The sequence below is a fragment of the Bacillus rossius genome, chromosome 1 (genome assembly GCF_032445375.1).
Source record: "Bacillus rossius redtenbacheri isolate Brsri chromosome 1, Brsri_v3, whole genome shotgun sequence".
Classification (NCBI taxonomy): domain Eukaryota; kingdom Metazoa; phylum Arthropoda; class Insecta; order Phasmatodea; family Bacillidae; genus Bacillus; species Bacillus rossius.
The window spans coordinates 13,553,252-13,570,247 of NC_086330.1; the positions used below are offsets into that span (position 1 = coordinate 13,553,252).

Below are 16,996 nucleotides of genomic sequence, written 5' to 3' on the forward strand. Positions count from 1 at the left end.
TACAGAGAGCTTAACAAATACAGTTTTTATGTATTACCATTTATAATATCGTTGAAAAGACATCATAAAAAAATATATTAAATACATAGAAATCAGGAAAATAAATATTAAGAATCGAAATTAACAGGTTACCAAAGGATTATTTGACAATAGTGACACTTGTTACCAAAGGCTCATTTCATACTTTTTTCCAGCCAGAAGTAGGCTATAAACATGAACCTGCTTCATCTTTATTTTTTCTGTTTGATGTGTGGTAATGTCTTGTGACGACTCCAAAAATTGCATGTTTCTGGTTTGCTAGTGGTTCCAAGGGTGGCGACTGGATTTGTTGTTGCTCAACGCATCATTGATGTTGCTATTGCACAAGCTCTGGGATCCTAAAAATGCATATTCTTGAATCTAGGATTTAGCAAGCAGGACATTGTGCAACAAAACAAAACATTATTTTTTCCCTTATCTCTCTCCCCACCTTTTTAAAAAAAAAAAAAGTAAATAGAACTGGTGGGACTGACCTTACGGCCAGTTGTGGAACAAGATCAAACTAATTTTACTAAAAAATATTTTAAAAAAATTATTTGATACAATACCTGCTAAAACGTACTCATATGGATCCTGCGAATGGAATAATTGGATAGTCGACATAGCTGCTCCAGCAGCAAGTTCTAGCGGCCGGTTTCAAAAGGAGTTAGGAAAACGGTCGTTAAGTATTATCATGATACGTGTGTAGGAGCTCATGGGGTATTGATTTTTATTCCATCTTTTGTTTTCTATGAAAAATGTACATATATTGATTCAGAAAATTTTCACATACATGCAAATATTTATAAAAATACACAACATCCATGCTTCAAACAAAGTGAGGTTTTACTGTTCTGTTTTTTCTTGTACTGTGCTTTGCTTCGCACCACACCGAAAAATCATAATTTGACTCTGCAGACATATAATTCCACCCAAAATACACTTTCTTTACTTTTAAGTTAATGTTAATTCCCCCATATTTACTGAAATTAATATTTTTTATTTACATAAAATTAAATTATTTGCATTGTAATAAAAATTTTATTTTTATGATTTTCTGGTGGAATTTTTTCCCTAAAAATTAGAAATTTTCTAACACACACAAATAAAAAGTATTGATAAAGTATCAAATACAAAAGTATTGGTATTGAAATAAAATTAGTAGATACCAAAAAGTACCAATACTTTTTCCATGTCCGTGTAATTGATTAAAATACACATATTTTTAGTAGAGATATCTCCTATGATTCTGTAAACATGATTAACTTTAAATTTGGCAGTGGTTTTCTACCCTACAGTATGATTTTTTTTGTGGTACTTCAGTATTTGGTTTATTTTGAACAATCACTCTTCACAACAAATTCTCTACCCTGGCTCATAAAATCCTACTGAAGACTGAAATGTATCTGGGCAGAGTCAATTATAGATATAGCAATGTACTAGCACAGTAGCAGACAGGAACGACTAGATATTAACATACCTTTGAAACTCTTTCAAGTGTAGTGTCAACTGTTTTTTTTTTTATATAAAAGTAACTTGCTTAAAACTATAATGTAAAAATGTGTGTTTTTTTTTTAATATCAGAAATAGGGATTTTATGGAAACTTGGAATTTTATTAAGCCTTCTACCAAATTTCTCCTACAGATGCTAACTGGAGTTAATTTAGTATGCAAGGTGGAGGAAGAAATTCAGTTGCTGGAGCTGCAGACGATCCAAAAAAGAACTATTTCCGCTGTGTTCTGGGAGTGGATGATTATATCGTTAGAAATAGAAGTCTTTGCTAGGAACAGCTGTCGTAAACTTTTCTTGACGTTTATTGTTAATACATAATTATCATTGCAGATTTATTAATCAATAATTCAGCTGTTTTTCATAGATCAAATTTTGAGAAGTGTTAGTATGCACACACTATAGCTTTCGCTCCTTTAGAAAAGATGGCATATTTATTGTATTCTTGTAAAGTTTTCACTCTGATTTGGTGTTGGATTTTGCTTTCAGGGGCAGGTCCAGTGCGAATTCTTGTCCATTCGTAAGTTTGTGTACGGAGAGTGAACTACGTGTTTTGGCAAAACACCGCAGAAGTACATATCTGCAACTGCAATATATTCAAATATATTTTAAACATTTTAAATTTAGACACTATGCTAAGAATTTTTTTGTATTAATGTTTTTAGCTTTTTTATTTTAGTATTTTAAAAATAAAATAATATCATTAGATGTGTTAAGTGTTAAAAAAAAAGTTATGTTAACCAAAATGTTACCTTAAATATGGAAACTCTTTGTACAACACTATTTTATTAGTCTAAGATCGATTGCATGTACCTATATTAAAATCTCTTCAAAGAATCCTGATCATACTCAGTATTAATTTATCCTAAACTTAACAAATCAACAGCCAAATGCAGAACGGAATTGAATACAAAGTTGTAGGAAGTGCACTTTTGTTCCAGAATGCCACATTTCTAATCACAGACACCTTAACAGAGGAACAATCAAAACAAGAGGAAGAGATTTATTTGTATAAGTTTTGGCCAAAAGCGGCCTGGGTTTTAGTTAAATTCAAGAGCCAACTACTAAATGAGCGAGCTTCCAGGCAAACATTGTGAGCTTTCACAACCACAGCAGGACGGTGATATCACTGTCAGAGCTCTGTCTTACTCACCATTTTGGTTTATATCAATTTCTTCACTTCTTTTATTGTAAGGCTGTTTATAAAATTTTAACTATATACCTATTTCCCTTGCATTTGTTCTGCCACAAATATTTTCAACAGATATTAAATTTAATGCAATATCATGAATTGCGCGACTTTTCCCACCCATGATATTGCACCAAGTGAAAGAAGATGAAGATCGAAATGAAGTTGCCCGCTCGAGGCAGGGTCTGCATGGATGGAATGGGACCGACACTCGTAGGAGCCGGCTGCCTTATCCGAGGGACAGGCCGCCTGTTCCTGATGGATGCGTGAGGTGAGATGGATATGGAGCAGCGGCAGAATGATTTGGTGCTGGAAACAAGAGTACCGTGAGAAAACCCACAGGCTACAGAAATGTCCACCACGTTTCCCACTATTCGATCCCGCCAGGAATCAAACCAGGATCGCAGTAATGGGAGGTGTTGGGCCCGGCCACTCGACCACTGCACCTCTTGCATCGATCAAGTGACTACCTGTTGAAAATATTTGTGGCAGATTAACAAATGCTATGGAGGTATCTAGTAAAATTTAACTAGTGATTGAAAAAAAAAAAGATAAAAAAAAAAAACTAAAATCAACATGGCTTGTGAGACAGAGTTAGTCAATAAAATACTTTGCTATCAAACAAGTTCAGAGAGATCTAAAATTCCTAAAGATTAATAAACTACAAAAAATAATGTGCCGAATAAAGTTAATTTTATTTAACATCCACTCTTTCCGAAATAAGGAAGAAATAAGTGTGTACATACATACATGCATGCTGAATGTTTCAAATTGTCTACAAATCCTGGCTCAGCCCATTCTAGACCGAGTAAATAATATTGATGCAATTTATACTATTGACTGTATTGTGCACAACACTTGCAAAATTGTTGAGCATTGTGGAACAAACATAATAGTTGTTACGCTACGGGCCGCCCGACACTCGTGTGCAAGGAGCTAGTGTTACATCACTCGTACAGATATCCACGAAATCTTCAGCACGAAGATACAAGAAACTGCAACAGAGGACAATTCTCAAGTCTTGTACTTCCAAACATAACTTCTATAAAAATCTCATTAATATCAAATATGATCAATAATAACTGTAAAATGATAAGAACAGTTGCAGAAATATCATATATTGGATAGATAAAATGCAGATTCAGCATCCAATACATGTTTCTTGTCCACATTTTTCTCCTTTTATCTACGACTCGTGCGTTTGTAACAGTCACTCATAACTTGCACAACATTCTTATCTCAATTCTAGCAAATTTGTATATTCATATACTTGTGTTGAAATATTCTTTGTTAACTGTTCGTCTTTTAGCCGATTAGAAAATCAGCAATTACTAATCACTTATTACTAATAATTTTTTTAAAAATACATATATAATATATATAATAATTTATGGATTAATATTTCAACAAACACTTTTACAAACTTTCCATCAAACTATTAGTACATAAATGTTAAACATTGACAGTATGTATTAATACATACTCTCTAAATGTTTAACATTAATGTATTAGTAGCATTACTGAAAATTTTATTGCACTGCAAACGATATGGATTGAATCTAGAGTTTTCTCATTAATACAGATTATGTAACATGATAAACATAGTATGTTTATTGCATGTGCCCCACTTTTTCATTTTAAAATAATGATTAGGGTTTTGAATATTTATGAGATCAAGAGAAATTATTTTATACTTTTTAGTTCATTTCAAAAATGTGGTGTAATAAAAAATTGTTATTAGTAATTATTTTATACTTTTTAGTCTTGTGTATGTGAAATTTTAGTTCATTTCAGTTTTTCATTTAAGCATACACCTATCCCTATTAGCACGTCTTCAGATTGCGTGGATTCATTTAGCACGATGTGAATTTTACTGCCCCAGTCTTGAATAGCACGTCTGTAAATTTCCATTAGCACAAAATCTCAGCAGGCAAAAAAAAAGTCGAGCACAACGCCACGAAGTCTGTTTCAACTTCTGTAAACAACGGATGTGTCGTGGGATACAGTTATCCAAACAAGGGGGGAAGAGAGTACGCTATCGGCTATTGTCAAACATCAGCTATGGCAAGTAAAATTGCGGCTATGGAGTGTAAAGGACGAAATGTTTTAACATCCGCGCGTATTCCGCCGTACCCTACCGTTGTCGCCTGGCAACAAACCGGGCCGTGAACTCAGTCTAGCCAGTGGCAGGGAATTCACTGCCCATTCAGCTGCCGGTAACTGTACGTGCTTGATCACTCATAATTCATCGTGTTCAAGTATTTGAGACAAAACTATAAGTATTATGGCGTGCAGATGGTCATGAAGGCCACGCTTATGTCGGTCACACTTTAGTTTTAAGCAAGTCAACTGTGCGCACAATCGTACGAAATAAGGACTCTTACCAAAAGTTTATATTAGTCTAATGCTGTTGGTTGTACTAGTGCAAATATATTTGACATTAGATACCACAACAGAAATGAACAGATGATTCACGTGGAAAAGGTTTTTAAATGAATGTTGCAAAGAAAAAAATAATTATTGGCCTGACAGGATTGGTGTGAACCAGGTGGTGATATGCGAATAAGCACTTTAATTTCTGAAAAATTAAAATGTAACTATCCGGACAGTAATATCGGTTTTACTGTCAGTAAGGATAGTTTGGAAAGGATGTGAGTTGAAGGTCACGCCCGGGCGGGCAAGTCAGCCAGCTGACTGACGATAAAGTACATAACCACGTATCTTCCGTTAAGCGGTGTCTTATTTGTCATACAAAGTGCAATGGAAGGCATATAAAAAATGGTGTGACATATTTAATGTTGAGTGTTATTCAATGCATTTATATTACGTAAAGTATATTTTCGTACACAATTTTGGAACACATTAAATAAATTAGCCTTGCTATTTATGGAAACTAATGCTTCAGAATACGTGATTTCGAATAACACGAGCATTTTTTAAGAACAAATTAGTTGTTCTAAGTGAGGGATAGGTGTATTTGAAATATAAAATTGTTATATCTATATATTAATAATATATCAAATATTACAATATTATTTTTATGAAAAGTATTATTAAGAAGCAAGCAAAAATAACATTTTGTATTTTATAAAATTTATATTTAAGGTAAAATACCTGTAGCTGCTCAGGTCCTAGTACTTACTTACCCATGTATTTGTAATTCTACAATTATAATATACTTATAACTATAGATATACAAATACATGAAGTGAACATGCGCCATTTCCACAAAGTTTTAAGCAGAACGGATAATCTTTGGGTGAAACAATATGGTGATGGCCAGGTAAAAACGTTGACTTCAATCACGCCACAGCATGCCGTTTCCTTCATGCTACCACCGTTATGTTTTCCTTGAAAATATCTATGGACTGCTCGCTCGAATAAGCAGGCTGTTGTTGCCAAGAGCTGTCAAGTTTATTATTTTTCCATGTATTCATTAATGATTTAAAGTTATGTGTTTCGTTTTTATTTATATTCACAATATTCGTTTTGTTTCTCTTAATTTTCTTGCCTCGTCATCCAACCCTGAGCTATGTTCTAAATTTCAAGTCCATAACTCATCAGAAAGTTAGTTATAATTTAATTACAAAATTCCACCTGAACAGACACTGCCCTAAGTGAGCTAATAAAAACATGGTAAAAAAAAATTTTTTCCCCTTAGAAAAAAGCATGCACTTACCATACCCAAAAAGTAAACAAAAGGATTGATCTCTTAATCTTGAAAATGAAGCTAGTTAAGTAATTAAACTGGTACATACTGTATATGTAGAAGTAGGAGTAGTAGAGTAGTAGTAGTAATAATAATAATTATTATTTTACTATAAATTTTATTTGTCAATTTAATGAGTTGGCTATGGTCCCGTAATTTTTATATTTTTAAGTGCAATTATTAAGTACATACACAAGTTACATGTTAAAATACCTAATGGCTGAAAGATAACAAGTCAACCATATGTACAAGCCAGTTTATACAAATGTACAGTCTATACTTTGGTTACACATCCATCACAAAGAAGACGAACAAATTATGTACAGATTGCTCTCCACACTTGGCAGGATAAAATGGACGGTTTACGGTTGCACATCAAGTTGGCTTTGATTTTCAAGAAATGTTTTCTTTGGTTGAAGAAATGATGCACAGTAATGTAAATGTAGTGTGTTATGTAACTGTACCTTAAGGCAATAGGTATATTATCACTGATATTTAAAAACACACACTGTATTACACATGATCAGACCAAAGTCACATACTTGAATTGTTCCCCTTACAGAAGTCGTGTTAACCAACTCTACAATATCACAGATGTGCAAATGAATTAAATGCTACTACACCCTTACAGTATTCACAGAATGTGTACAGTTATATAATGAAACCACATGCACAAAGAAGAGAATATGTTCATAAAGAAAAAAATTTCTTTTATATAATTGAGCACCAATCTCTACACAGTAACACTATTAAGTATCACCTAATTCATACCCTACACACTACAAATGCATCTTATAAACATATGGAAACTCTACAGCCTATACTAAAAAATTTCAGTATTCAAGTAACAAACAATAAATTAAATTTCCTTAGCCTTTAGTTTGTAAATACTATACAATGCACAGAAAATCAGTGAAAAATCTTGAGTGGCTGAGACAGTCACCATTGTTCATATCTGTGTTATTAACACAGATCCCAAAGTACAAAATCTATCAAGCAACATATGAAAAATGAAAAGTGATAAATTAGTTTTCATGTTGCCAACTTAAATTAAACCTAATTTCACACAAAAAAAAATTCAAATTAAACAGAGTTATGCTTAAAAATGTAGTTGAAAGCTTTGACAACCTTTCAACATACTCTAATAATTTTGATGGGAGAGCAACAACTTTCACTCGCACGTTCGTGTACATTCCTACCCTTCCCCTCCTCTCCTCGTCCTACCTTTTAGCACATCTTACACGTCAGAGGCAAATAAACATTGTCCATGCTATGACTGCAGTAATCGTGAACAGCAATTTTATCACAAACGTCAGATGAAATAGACTTCCAACTTGCGTTGCGCAAATGCAGTACGCATTCAGTCACTGGCAGCACTGCCAGTGAAAGGTGGGTCTGATTTTTACTCGACTGCTAGTGGTGAAGTTACTAACTGACAGTTACTTTTCAAATGCATCTAAATTTTAAGCCAAACATACTTTTAATGGATTTTAGCAAATTGCAACCCACGGACTTTTCTACAGTTTCATTCAAGATAAGGCTCTAGATTGTTCATTATGGATACAAGGGTAGCATCCTCCATGAAACTTAAGGGTAGTTGGTAGAAGTAAAGTGATGGTTCATTTATACTCAGCTGTGGAAAACCAGGAGAATTAACTGCTAATGGCTAATGTGTGACCATGATGCAAAAAGTAAAAAAAAGAAGAGTTGTATTTAAGAATACTTACCTAGTCGTTAAAAATACGAGATACACTGAAGCATATAGCTGACAACAAAACATGAAATTAAATAATTATGAAGTGGAATATGAGAATAAATCCACTACATAGTTTCATAAAAATGAAAATTCAATAAAAAAAATTTGCAGTTTAAGTTTGACCCTTAAAGTCTACTTTCAGTCCAAAATGTTTATTACGATCCCACTCCCCCTCCCCCTCTACTGAGAGACTATCCCTAGGAACCATGAGGGGTCGTAACAATGCCAAGTTTAGAAAAACTTTATTAGAGACTGCAGATAAAACACTAGAACCTAATGCCAAAGCTCTGGGAGGTGTGAGGGCAGAAGTACGGGAATGTCTTGTCTTTCAGACTCCTTGACATCGCTGTATCGCGGATCATAAAGCGCGTGAAGAAGCCACAATTGCACGAGCGCAGACCTCGTTTCCCCACATAGCTCCCAGACCAACACCGGTCCAGGCTGGCATTCCTGGCGTTCGGCGAAACGACAACTGCAAGGAATGTAATGAGCCAATAAACGCTCAGCTGCCGACTGAATTCACACGCCTCGTCTTTGAAAACGTAATTTTTTAAACTGGTTATTTAGCAAGGGAACACCAAGCATCACAGCGTCCTATGATGCTATGCCACAGACAAAGTAAAAAATTCATAAAAAGATAATGGTTTGATTATATGCAAAATATAAGGATGTCAAAGGTTTAAAATTATTTTATATATATATATACAGAGAGAGAGAGAGAGAGAGAGAGAGAGAGAGAGAGAGAGAGAGAGAGAGAGAGAGAGAGAGAGAGATATATAAACACACACACCTAAAATCCACAGATATATTTTGAAAACTTTGTAGAAACTTAACTGGAAGGCACATCATAGTCAAAAAATTATCAAATGGGCAGGAATGTAAAATCATACAAGACTTTACTTCCCCTTAATGTCTTGAATTCATATTTAAAACAAAACAATAAAAAAAATTAACATTTTAAAGATTAACATAATTTTTTTTATATTTTAAAAATTTTCAACACTAATGTCTATGTTTTGTTAGTTTTTGAGTAGTACACTACATACCCATTACAATTTAAGATTAACTTTTTAAGGTGGGCAAGGTTAAAAGAAATAAAATAAATTAATTGATATTTAAAAAAAAACACAACAAATATTTACACTGTTATCAATTTTTAACTGTGAAGATGGACAAAGGAAAATAGGAATTGGGAGGGGGGATTTTGATTTACCAAAGTACATAAATAAAGGAGGGATCCTAAGTACATAAATAAAAACATTCAGACTGCTTTAGAAAAAAAAGATAAATCCTCTCCCCCCAAATAACTTGGAGCTTAATAGATAAAGTAAAATTGTTTCCAGAATTATGATTCACACAAGAACTATCCAAACTGTTAACAAAAAAAACAACAATACATATACATATAATACACAAAATATGGAGATCTTGTCCAAGTAAAAAAGCAAACTTAGTATTTTGTACTTTGTAAATATAACCTACACACTGGAAAAAAAAAAAAAAAGGATGATGCTAATTTCAACAAAAACACATCTACAAACTGAAAACCTACATAACTCAATACAAAGAAGTATGTCTAAAACAATTAAATATAAAATAGTTTACAATAATTACGAATCTCAGTAATTTTTTTTAGCAAATCCTAAGGTCTAATTGATTACACTCACCAACTATCAATATTTGGTTAAATTACACTGTAATACAAATATTTCCGTAATACAATATACAGTTAACTTATAAATTCATTCAAACCGACGTATTCCTGATAAGACGTATGACAGTTACTAATTGTCTAGCAATCAGTACAATATAAAGTCCATGCATCCATATATTATTGTTTGAGTCACAGTTGATCAGAAACTGTAAGGATGTAAGCAAACCCAAATTTCACAAACTTTTAGTTTTAACTTCACAGAGACAAGAAATAAAACTTGGCAAGTCAAATCCCTTTATATAAATATACAAACAGGGAATACCTTTAATACACTTGTTTGTGATGAATAAATTCACAGATAAGTACGTAGTGTTAGTAAACAAATCCTGAGACACATATCAGCATATGTGAATTATCTTAATTAAAACACACCTCTCACAAAATTCCATTTTCTGTAAATTGCAAACACAAGATACTCTTAGCCTGGCAAGAAACAATAGTTGTAATAAGAGTAGGTTATAGCTATCATCTCTCATATTTTTGTGTCAAATGTCAAAATCAGAAACACAGGGACGAGGGGGGTGTAATATAAAAATTCTGAAGACTGATTAACACCCTCCCCGCAATACACACAAATTTTTTGTAGAAAAAAAATTACTGTTAGCAATATTACAATAACTTAAATAATATTTTTTACTGCAGAGTAACAGTATTTCTCCTCTAAAATTCATTACATCTAAACTCCCGGCTACAGACAGTGTCTCACACACGGCTTTCAAGCAGACTACGACATAAGCTATGGCAAATTCGCCTGTGGAGAAATGTGGTAGAGAACTACTTAAATCACTTTGTCAACATAATTAAAAACAGCCTTGAAGCAGTAAACTGAGTTTCAATTTACTGCAGAACCATTGATTCAATAACTACTTTTCTGCAAGAATGTGAAGTAAATTATAATAACAACCTCAAAGAATGTTACACAAGCAATTGTTGTTTGCACCACAACGGTGAGAGAAATGATTCAAGGCAAAAAAGTAGTTGTTGCAATACAGAACTACAACCAATCATGTTTCTGTTATCCAACGTGAAAAAAGGCACTTATCTGTCACAGATAGCAGACACAGCTATTTTTTATTGTGAACAATGTAAGGCATGATAGATTACAACTCCCAAATCATAAACAATGACTAATGGTAATGACATTTTTGGTAGCAACCAGTTAGTGCACTGGATTCCTATGGTTATTCTACCAGAATTCTGACGCGCTCAGGTAAGAATGATTTACAATCCAATTGCGAGGGTTTAGTTGTGTTTGTACATACATGTGTTTGTCAATAAAGCCCAATCTTTCTTTGGCATTCTGGATGCTGATCTTGGCATCTCTGGAAATAGTTTATATAGTGGACCCCTCACATTTTAATTCCCATATTTTACACGTCTTGTATTTATAACACTTTCCTGTGGTTCAGTATTAACATACCTCTTTTAAAAACTTCCTGCAACACATAGAAAATGGACTTTACTATGTTCACTGAACTGTACAATTTAACTAACTGTAATAATTAATTATTCTGTTTTTCAAATTTATGTTTAAACTAGAGATGGGATTTTCGAATCTTGGTTTCGTCGAATATACCGAATCCTATGGATTCGAGGATTTGTAGGATTCGAGGTGGGATTCGAGGTGAGTTTTTAAGAGTTTCAGGTAGTAATTGAAAATTGTAGTGACGTCGGCCGGGGCTACGCCCTCCCTAAGCCCGATGTGCCTCACGCCGTCACCACCCCTCTCCTCCCACCACCACCCTCTATTCAAACCTCCCACTCGTGCGTGTGTGCGTGCGTGTGGTTCTAGCCTGGCAAGAGGGCGCTTAGAAGCAGTGCGGCGACCCCCTAAAGTGTTAAGTTTTAATGTGAATTGTAAACCCTTTTTCATTCATTTTTTTGCCCCAGTGTTTTGTTGCAGTTTACTCATGTATTTCTTTAATTTAAATATTTCGTTACTTAAAAAACTACAGACGTTTCCTGGGCGGACCCGAATAGGCACGGACTTGGACGAGGGTAGGAATGTTTTTATATAAATTCTCAATAACTACGTAAATATTAATGTACTTTAAATTGCCAGTAGTTTTTATTTATATTTATATACCACCGATCAAGTAATTCTGCATCTTTAATTATTCTTAAACCTTTTCGTCCGTCAATCCTCGGGGCAGCTCTCGGTCGGCGGACTGTATTAATAATTAATTATCTCATTCGAGTTTTATACATTGTGTACTAAGCATACTTTATCGCATGGCCACGTGGGTGGACCATGCATTCACTTAAGTTGGTTCGTGCCTCAGGCTTTTTAACCGTTTAAAGTGTAACGTGCGTAGAGGGAGGTGTGTTCGTGGAATTAAATCTGGGTATAAGTAAAACCTGAGTACTTTATTTAACCACGTGGTGAGTGAGCCTACTTAGCCTAGGAGTGTGGCGTGCCGGACGCCTAGAGCGGGCCAGGTCTGGATAGATAGGGTAGAAAGGGCTGGTAACTCGTCCCCACCTGGGCTACGTCACGCCCTGAGAGCGAGACTCAGCCGGGTCCACGTGCCCTTACACGTGGTGGTGCCCATTCATAACACCTTAAAGTCACCGGGAACGTGCGCACAGCCCTCAGTAGTGCTGGGCGAAGTTCGAAAATTTCGAACCGAACCGAACCCTTACGTTCAGTTCGGTTCGAAACCTCTTAAAATATATTCGAAAAACCGAGCGTTCGTTTAAAAAAAATTACGTTTTTCTAACCTCCATTTGAGACCATTCACAAAACAGCACAACAAAATTCCATTACTTGTAATATTCTGACTTTTATCGCATAATCGTCGCCTCAACAGTTTCAAGCGCAGACAAAATAAAAATAAAAAAATTGTTAATCGTCGAATAACTCGCATAGCATTTTTTCATATGGCCGCACTTTCTTTTTTGTTTACTTTGGAGATTTTTTTATGCATTTCTCGTACTACTATCGAATAAATGCCAAAGGTATTGTATATTATACCTTTAACTATAGTGCGTGTACGAGACGTGTTGTAAAATCACCAAAGTTTGCGTACCCCATACGTTAAACTAAAGTGCATGTACGAGAACTCTTGTATTTCGGCAAAACTAACGTGATCAAGTTGACACAAGACAAATGCGGTAGGAAATGATTACGTAAATTACGTATTTTAAATTACTGGGATGTATTTATTTTCTTTGGCCTTTTTGGTTATAACAGTCAGGTACTGAAAATATTAATTTAATCTTGTTTATTAAAAGTACTGGTCCAGTAAATTTTACAGTACGGTACTAAGTTGACTAGCGTAGTCGCGGCAGCCATCATTATTTCTCGTGTTTGCTTTTTTCCGACGCAAATTTCTATAAACACACTTCTTACGTTAAGTTTACAATATTATTGTTCTTGAGGTGATTTGTGATGAGCAGACTTACGTCGTTTAAGTTTTCCAAATGAAGAAATGATAATGACGACCCAGATGACCCAGTACCACCCCAAAAAATGTCTTAAGTTTCTTCTGACGAGCAGCATTCTTCCAAGAAAACAGCAACTGCAGTCAGCGGGTTTTGTAATGTAGATAGGTAACTTAATTCACATTTGACTTTTTTTTAATGTCCTATTAAAAAGTTTTACTTATTAAAAATGTTAGGTTATGTCTACCACAAAAATATGTTATGTGGCCTTATGCTGAATGTTCGTCATCTTTTAGAAATTTAGATGGAACTTCTTCATGAATTAAAAGTATATGTATATATATAAATGCGAAATGATTTTCTCTAAACTGTTTTCTTTCCTTCATTATTTATTGCATAAACTTTATTTATAAAATGTTTTGCAATGTTTTAATAAAGCTAAGCTATATAATGTTTTAATTTTACATATGGCTGGAGAACCTTTCTTTCTCACCATTCAGTTAAAGTCAAAAATGCTGGTCGTCGGTTCATTTTAATTCAAAACAATTATTTCTGTATGAGGTTCGGTTCGGCTCGGTTCAAAATTGTTTTGCTATGGTTCGATTCGGTTCTGTTCGAAACCAGAGAACTGAGGTTCGCCCAGCTCTAGAAAATTGTATACCTAAACTATATTAAGAAGGTAACGGAAATAGCACAAACATTAGATAAACTACGCTGCATTTTATCAATTACCTAGCATAACTACTCGATCATTTCCAACCTTCAATAATATAACATTGCAGAAAAAAACATAACTTTTTTTAAATGGTGTCTGTTATACAAACGGATTTTATTGAAAACACAGGAAGGATTAATTTAACAGAGAATTAGACAGATGCAAACTTACGTGTGTGGTTTTTGAAGTCAATTGTCTCTATTTTATTTCAGGTGTATACACTATGCATTTTTTTATAATTTTATAAATACACATGTAATTTTTTTTAATACATAGGCCTATGTAATTTTTTAAAATGTGTGATTTTTTTTAATAACATGTGGTGAAGTTTAGTGTGGGACTGGGATTCGAGATTCAATGACAAACACCGAGGATTCGAACAAGGATTTGGATTCGACCAAAATGTGGATTCGTCCCATCCCTAGTTTAAACAAATCATCTTAATCACGCATATGTAATGATGTAACTAGGAAAGCTGACTTAGCGACTTGTAAATCTTTGAGCAGTTTTTAAACACATGTTTAGTGCTGATGTTTCACTGAGCACAGCTCACGACATTCCACATGACCAAACAAAACCATTTTAAGGAATCGTGGGGTTTTCACTGAACTGCACTCAAGGTTCTCCTGAACTCCAAAATATTTACACACCGCCACTCACGTTCACGGGCTGGTTTTAATCATCATCTATATTTAATCATTTTACACGCGGAGACGAGTCAAGATTAACAAGTTTGGTTGAGTACGTTACCAAAATGTTAATTTGTACACCTAATAACAATAGTCATGGATTTGCAAACATCTTACGTTTAACCAAGAAAACAATTTAATTTCTCCTCATTCGTAAACAAAGTAATCACAATAGGCACCAACAGTCTCCAACAAAAACATCATCTTCATTTTAATGTTACATGTGTAAATGTCTAAAAAAGATAAAGGAGTACCACACAAGGATTTCAACTGGATCACGGTAGTCTTAACACCACGCACCACGCCAGTACGCACAAAGGCACCACGATGTGACGCCGTCTGGTCAGGGACCGGCCGGAGCCCCCGGAGGTACGTCCCCTAGAGCGCCGGGCTCTGCCCCGACACTAGATGAGCCTCTCCTCGGGAGGTGGCTTCAGCACGTTGTCCATCTCCACGCGCGGGTTGCAGTACTCCTGCTGGCTGGGGCTGTAGGTGCCGCGCGTGGCACGCTTCTTGCGCGCCATCCGCACGAACACGAACAGGCCGACGGCGGCCGACAGGAGCACCAACCCGACGATGGGCGCCACGATCACGGCGATGTCTGCCCCGCTGGCCGCTGCGCCCACGGGCTTCTGGGGACACGGGCGGCAACACAGTCGGTTCCCTTGAGTTCATGGAGAACTAGACACGCATGAGTGTAATGGTTCAACACAAAATTTTTTTTTCCAAGTACTGTATCTGATATAGAGTTATCACATATTATACAATATAGATTTTCAGAGATTTATAAAAGCCCACTGAATGATCGACAGTTATTTGTTTCTACTACATCATCCATTCTTAAATATAGCAAGAAATTATAGGATTAAAGAAAACAGTAACGCACAGAAAAGAAGGTATATTGTTTGTCTTACTAGCAATTCTCTTAACTTCATGAAGAAAATTTTTATAGAGAAAAAAAAACCAAAACCAATGTCACTACTGTTTGTAAGAATATGCACACTTAGCAACTCCTAAGTTTTAACTTTATTTATAATATTATTAATATTAATTTACGATTAACACACTCAAGACTGCTTACTGCAGAATAATGCTTACCTTTTGCTTAAGGTTTTTAAAATAAAACTAAAAACAACCATTTGACTCTAAAATAAAAAATAAAACTATTCATTGCGTTGGGAAACAGTGAACGGTGTTCAATTCGGCATGTTTGGGATCACAGCCGTGCGAGATAAGTGATTTTGCCAGATTGTCAAAAGTCTGTGCATCTCCATTGGGAATACCAAATGTAAAAATGTAAAATGTATGTGCTAGATCACAGCGAAAATTGCATTTAAATGAAAATGGACAGCAAAGATAAACTTGAGCAAACTAAATTTCCAGCAATGCAGTAATTGGACCTAGTAGCCGAGGTCACACCAGAATCTACGCGAGCGACATGCCTGGTGCCGGGCTATAGACTGCCGAGACTTGGGATGCTGGACTGAAGAACTTCACTGCACAAGGTTTGCTACAGTAGAATAAAATTCCGTAAAAAAAATTTCTCTTAATTATGAGACTTTAAGAGGATACACAAAATTTCATTGTAAGAAACTTAAAAGAGTAAGGGGAGAAAAAAGCCGATTTATAGTTTTTTCTAATTAGGCAGAGAATAATAAATGACTGAACAGAAACAAAGTTGCCATAAGCCACTAACTCACATTCTGAATTTCTCTTACTACCAAAGAAACTGGTGTAACAAGAAAAAACATCATTACAGTGTATTTCTGCAAAAATGTGTTCATTTTTCTGGGCAGTGCTTGTCATTTCACAAATACCAGCCAGTTCCTGAGTTCCCGTTCATTACACACTTCAAATGAAATCTGTTGCAATGCATTAGCATTTACACACACAATTTAATTTAAATAGAGCATCTTGAAGAATAAATGAAATGTAGTCGCAGCATCAGTCTGGTAGATGGCAATGTGTCAACTTAGGGCTTCCATAAATAAGCAAGTCTTCCCGGAACCTCATCCTTCACGCCTGCCTCGACAGCGGTGCTCAGTATAACACTGTTTAAATGCCCAGTTAAGAAGGGTTCAGTTTTGAGCTGGCAAGATAAAGTTAAAATGTGGCTAAGCCACTTGGGTCATGCCGATAGTTAGGTATGCTCTTTGAGGCCTAAGTGTCCTGTTGATTTTGAAGGGTACTGAAATTTTTTGCTTTGCTGATGCACTCTTTTTTCTGGCACCACGCGGTTGTGTACACGCTTCCTCAATGTGGACTGTATGTGTTTAATTGTCCTGTATAGCACCCGGAGGATACTCGCTTTA

General features: G+C 35.1%; 2 protein-coding genes across 5 annotated transcripts in view; one reads left to right on the forward strand and one right to left on the reverse strand.

Moving 5' to 3' along the window:
- LOC134532266 (constitutive coactivator of peroxisome proliferator-activated receptor gamma-like) overlaps positions 1-2,365 on the forward strand; it is a 63,082-nt gene extending 60,717 nt beyond the window's left edge. Inside the window, exon 7 of the mRNA XM_063368688.1 lies at positions 2,018-2,365. Coding sequence (XP_063224758.1) covers positions 2,018-2,071 — 54 coding nt within the window. The 3' untranslated portion in view covers positions 2,072-2,365. The remainder of the gene's footprint in view (positions 1-2,017) is intronic.
- A 4,001-nt stretch (positions 2,366-6,366) lies between these two features.
- The window catches only part of LOC134532355 (protein crumbs), a 146,311-nt gene continuing 135,681 nt past the window's right edge, over positions 6,367-16,996 (reverse strand). For 2 of the 4 annotated variants that reach the window (XM_063368787.1, XM_063368794.1), the window contains one exon: positions 6,368-15,316. In XM_063368787.1, the coding sequence (XP_063224857.1) occupies positions 15,089-15,316 (228 nt within the window). In that variant the 3' untranslated portion in view covers positions 6,368-15,088. Of the gene's footprint in view, positions 15,317-16,996 lie in introns of all 4 variants that reach the window. The other 2 variants (XM_063368803.1, XM_063368811.1) reach the window with 2 other exon arrangements.